Source organism: Chlamydotis macqueenii, chromosome 3 (assembly GCF_036417535.1).
Source record: "Chlamydotis macqueenii isolate bChlMac1 chromosome 3, bChlMac1.mat, whole genome shotgun sequence".
Lineage (NCBI taxonomy): Eukaryota > Metazoa > Chordata > Aves > Otidiformes > Otididae > Chlamydotis > Chlamydotis macqueenii.
This window is the reverse complement of record NC_141558.1, coordinates 33,531,177-33,536,684: the sequence shown is the minus strand read 5'-3', so window position 1 is coordinate 33,536,684 and position 5,508 is coordinate 33,531,177. Positions and strand designations below refer to the sequence as shown.

Sequence of the window (5,508 nt, the reverse complement as noted above, 5' to 3'; positions counted from 1 at the left end):
AACAGAGCATGTAGCTTTGTTTCCTTTGCAAATCATTTGAAAAGAACAAACATAAATAGTTGTTCAGCTTCTCAGCTTAATTTCACTTGAATTGATATAGGAGATGTTGAATATTCATTTTTTCTTACATCAGTTAGGAGCGAGCAAACCAGAGAACAATCCCCTGTAATCACGAGGGATTTTATTGCTGATGTTGTGAGCTGTTTCGCGACTCACTGCCGTGATTTCAAAAACAACCGGCTAGGGCTGCCAGTTTCCTCATGTGAGAACACAGTATGGGGACACCTCTTGCAGTCTGGCTCTCTTGGGCAGAAGCCACGTACCCTGAATGCTTAAGCGATTCTCTTTAAGACAGTTGCACTCCAGACGCATCTTTGCTTACGGTGTGTCCGCCTTGGCCTGTGTTTTAGTGCCAAAGTTTTCTGAGCCAAGTCAACTTTTGTTCTCTAATGGTAGAAGAAAGAAAGAAAAAGCTTGGGTTTTTTGTTTGTTTGTTTTGCCTTTTTTTTTTTTTTAAGCCAAAAGATGCTCTTTCTTATTCTGGTGTAACACCGTCATGAGTTGGGGGGGTTCTTGCATTCTATGATCTTAAGCAAGGAACCAATTTAGGCCGGTCAGTGTAACTAACTGAAGGTTTCTCATCTCATTGATCGCGTTCCTAATAAGAAGCATCATTAATTTCCTAGGGGCAACTCCCCAGGGATTTTCTCCGGCTGCCGCCCCCCAGCACCCCCTGCACCGGGCGGTGGTGCGGCCACACTGCCGCGTTCCTTTCCCCGCGCTCTCCGCTCGGCTCCCCCCGCCCGCCCTGGAACGGGTCGCCTCTCCCAAGGCCCCATCACCGCCTCGGTCCCGCTCCAGGCCGCAGCACAACGCAGGGACTGAGGAGCCGGCGGCCCGGGCCCGCTACCCCCAGGGGCGGGAGAAGGAAAAACCCGACGGGCCCTGGCAGCGCCCCGGTCCCGCTCCAGGCCGCAGGGACGACGGGAGGGGTGGGGGCGGGGAGCGCCCTTTGCCCGCGCGTCCGCCCGGGCGGGGCCGCGGGGCCGCCGGGAGCGGTGACGTGTCCCTTAGGCCCCGCCCCCGCGCAGGGTATATAAGGGGCGGCGTTCACGCCGTCGGTCTTTTTCGCTACGGGTTGGCCGCCACCTCGCAGGTGAGGGGGGGGTCTGCGCGGGGCAGGCCGGGGCCGGGGGAGGGGCAGGGCCTGGGGTCCGGGTAACCGGGGGGCCCAGCGAGCGCCGCGGCGGGACGGTGCGCAGGCGGATGGCGGAAGGAGGGGCGCGGGGAGCCGGGCAGGCGAGCGCGTGCACGGCGGGGAGATAGCGACGCATCGTGCTCATCGCGATCCTCCCCGTCCCGGGGAGCGGCGTGCCCATGCCCAGGCGTGGGGCGGGAGGCGCCCGGCCGCCTTGCCTCCTGCCGGCGGTGGGGCCGTCGAGGCGGGACGCGCGGTGCGTGGCGGGCGGCGGTGGGGTGCCCGTCGGCAGCCGCCGCGGTGGCGGTGGGGGATGGGGAGGGATGGGGCACGAGGGGAAAAAAAAAAAAATGGCCGCTCGCCTTTCCTGCTTGCCGCCAGCTCCACAAAATGGAGGACGCGGCGGCCCGGGCGGGGTGAGTCACACAAAGGAGAGGGCCGGGCCCCGCCCTCCGCGCTGCCCGCCTGCCCCGCCGCCCCGCTCCTCGGCCGCCGGGGGTAACTGGAGCCTGGCGGCGGCGGCGCGGGGAGGGGGCGAGGCGGGGGGCGCTCGGCGGGGGCCCCCGGCCGGCGCCCGCCCGCTCCGCCCCTCCCTTCGCCTCCCTCGGCGGGGCGGGGCCGGGGCCGCCATCCTGGCCGGGCCTACCCGGGCCGCCCCACACGCGGGGCCGCCATCGGCCTCCTGCCCCTCGGCCGGGCCCTCCCTGCTCCCGCCGGCGGCGGCCCTGGGGAGGGCGTTCACACCAGAGACGTAACTGGTGTTTTTCTGGGGAACTTCCAGGTGTCGATTCTCTTTTGCCGAAAGAAAGAACTTGACTAACATCCAAAATGGGAAAGGAGAAGACCCACATCAACATCGTCGTCATCGGCCACGTCGACTCTGGCAAGTCCACCACCACCGGCCACCTCATCTACAAATGTGGGGGTATCGACAAGAGAACCATCGAGAAGTTCGAGAAGGAAGCTGCTGAGGTGTGTGGGCCTGTGACATCCAGCAAAATGTGGGGGTGCAGGAACGAATAAAGAGAGGTTTGGTTGCAGAACTTAAGTTGCAAACTGTTTTGTCGCCACAGGGAGGTGATTCGGTTGCAACTGCCCAGTAGCCAAACAAGTGCGAAAGTGTTCTGTGGCCACAGGGCGGCAGTTAGCTTGCAGTTTTCCCCGTAGTTGAAAAAGTGCTAAAGTGTTCGATCTGCCATTATGTTAGCTGCCAGCGCTCAAATTGTGACGCATAGAACGATGGAAAAGAAAAGATAGTCTAAAGCTATATCTGAATAATCATGTATGGAATCATACTTTAAGTGGAGTTCCCAGCTTCAGTCTTTGCATACATGTTGTCGAGGATAAAATTACCAGTGGCTCCGATAAGGTTTGCCTCTGAAAATGAGAAAGATGTGGATTTCGGTGTTTTAACCTGTAGAAGGTCTTACTGATAATTCTTTTTTTTTCTGTGTAATAACAGCATAGTTCTTAATAAGCATATCATAGAATGAAATACAGTGAATGTTAGGCTGAGTGGCAGTTAAAATGTTGATGATCACAGGGATTGCATTAGTAAGACAACTTAAATTTGTAGAGGACACTTGATAGTATCCTAAAGAAGTGTTAGTGCAGTTAACAAGCTGTGAAGAGGGCTAAACTGTCAACAGGTTAAATAGCAGAAAACAGTTGGCATCTCGCACTAGTAGTGCCAAGTGTATCTTGTTGCTTGTTTTACAAGCAGCAACATTTTTCAGTATTAAACTACTTGCTATTCTTAGATTTTGCTCTTGAGCCAGTGTGTTCTCTTTCTGAAGTAAATGCAAATATATATTCTTTGGGAAAAAAAAGAGGCGGGGAGAAACACAAGTGTTTTCTTTTTTTTAATCCACAGATGGGCAAAGGCTCCTTCAAATATGCCTGGGTCTTGGACAAGCTGAAAGCTGAACGTGAGCGTGGTATTACTATTGATATTTCCCTGTGGAAATTCGAAACTAGCAAATACTACGTCACCATCATTGATGCTCCTGGACACAGGGACTTCATTAAGAACATGATTACTGGAACTTCTCAGGTATGTAAACAACTAAGGATTAGGGGAGTTCAGGCAGGTTGTTCCTTGGTTGGCTGGGGGTCTTCCCCTAATACCTTGACACATGTGCAAGCCTAATGAGGGTTTGGTTTTGTTTTGTTTTATTTTATTTATTTTCAAAGGCTGATTGTGCTGTCCTGATTGTTGCTGCTGGTGTTGGTGAGTTCGAGGCTGGTATTTCCAAGAACGGGCAGACCCGTGAGCATGCCCTTCTGGCTTACACCCTGGGTGTGAAACAGCTGATTGTTGGTGTCAACAAGATGGATTCCACCGAGCCACCTTACAGCCAGAAGAGATATGAAGAGATTGTCAAAGAAGTCAGCACTTACATCAAGAAGATTGGCTACAACCCAGACACTGTAGCTTTTGTGCCAATTTCCGGTTGGAACGGAGACAACATGTTGGAGCCGAGCTCTAATGTAGGTTTGACACTTGTTTATATTAAGAAATAAAACTAGGAGGATTCTTGAGATAAATCGTGCAATAGTAAAAACCAGATGTTTTCTAATAGTTAAATGTTTGGAAGTGCCAGCGTCAAAAATCCAGTCCCAGCACTTTGCAAGTTCTTAGTCTGCAGTAATGTACTGAGATGATGCTAAGACATGTCACTTGGTATTTTCTAGCCTTGTGCCTTTAAAATTGGCAGACAATTTATAGCTGGGCTTGTTTTTGTCACAGATGCCCTGGTTCAAGGGGTGGAAGGTTACCCGAAAGGATGGCAATGCCAGTGGAACCACTCTCCTTGAAGCTTTGGACTGTATCCTGCCACCCACTCGTCCAACTGACAAACCTCTGCGTCTGCCTCTTCAGGATGTCTACAAAATTGGCGGTATGTGTTCTCCGTAATGCTTCTCAATTGCCAGCAACAGCTAATACATGGGGCAGAAGTGCAGTTGTGTGTCTGAGAGCTGGGGTTTTTTCTTAAGTGTTTTTTCTTACAAGGACATGCATTCATTGAGCCAAATTAGTAATGTTGCTTCTCTTTTGCAGGCATTGGTACTGTACCAGTTGGCCGTGTGGAAACTGGTGTTCTGAAGCCAGGCATGGTGGTTACATTTGCTCCTGTCAACGTTACAACTGAAGTAAAATCTGTTGAGATGCACCATGAAGCCCTGAGCGAAGCTCTGCCTGGTGATAACGTTGGCTTCAATGTTAAGAACGTGTCTGTGAAAGATGTTCGCCGTGGCAATGTTGCTGGTGACAGCAAGAATGATCCTCCAATGGAAGCTGCTGGCTTCACTGCACAGGTAATTGTTGCAGATGCTTGAAATGTGGCTCTGGATTTTGAAATATTAAGAGTCTTCTTCCTTACTAGTGGGCTAAGCCATAAAGTGACAGACTTTTGTTCTGAGACATATTTGCCTGAAGCCCATCATGCAAAAGCCCTGGCTTTGTAAGACGCACCAGTGTTCAAAATTATCCTGGTGTTAACTTGCCTTTCTTGGTTTTCTAGGTTATTATCCTGAACCACCCTGGCCAAATCAGCGCTGGTTATGCCCCTGTGCTGGATTGCCATACTGCTCACATTGCGTGCAAATTCGCTGAGCTCAAAGAGAAGATTGATCGTCGTTCTGGCAAGAAGCTGGAGGATGGCCCCAAATTCCTGAAATCTGGAGATGCTGCCATCGTTGATATGATCCCTGGCAAACCCATGTGTGTTGAGAGCTTCTCTGATTACCCTCCTCTCGGTAAGGCATCTCCTAGAATGCGTTATTACTGATCTTTGGAGAAGATGCTCCTTGATTTCTAGCACTGGGATGTGTGTCGCTGCTGTGCAGATAATGCTGTGCGTACGTAGCCCTAGGCAAAAGTCATCAAACCTGTTTTCCTTTTCAGGTCGTTTTGCTGTGCGTGACATGAGACAGACGGTTGCTGTTGGTGTCATCAAGGCAGTTGACAAGAAGGCTGGTGGAGCTGGCAAGGTCACAAAGTCGGCCCAGAAGGCCCAGAAGGCTAAATGAAAATTCTGTACATCAGCTGCCACCTCAGTCTTAATCAGTGGTGGAAGAACGGTCTCAGAACTGTTTGTCTCAATTGGCCATTTAAGTTTAATAGTAAAAGACTGGTTAATGATTACAATGCATCGTAAAAGCTTCAGAAGGAAAGGAATGTTTGTGGACCATTTGTTTCGTGGCAGTTTAAGTTATTAGTCTTGAAAATTGATAAATTTTTTAAAATGGAAACTTGACCAAAAATCTGTCACAGAATTTGAGACCATTAAAGCAAAAGTTCAATGCTA

At 51.1% G+C, this 5,508-nt stretch overlaps 1 protein-coding gene across 1 annotated transcript; it reads left to right on the top strand.

Annotated features, from left to right (window-relative positions):
- Nucleotides 1-1,007: 1,007 nt before the first annotated feature.
- On the top strand, nt 1,008-5,508 carry EEF1A1 (eukaryotic translation elongation factor 1 alpha 1). Its single transcript, XM_086743561.1, has 8 exons — nt 1,008-1,156; nt 1,980-2,170; nt 3,072-3,251; nt 3,392-3,688; nt 3,948-4,098; nt 4,260-4,516; nt 4,723-4,957; nt 5,106-5,508. Exons 2-8 carry the CDS (start codon nt 2,027-2,029, stop codon nt 5,228-5,230), a joined length of 1,389 nt encoding a protein of 462 aa, XP_086599687.1. The 5' UTR covers nt 1,008-1,156; nt 1,980-2,026; the 3' UTR covers nt 5,231-5,508.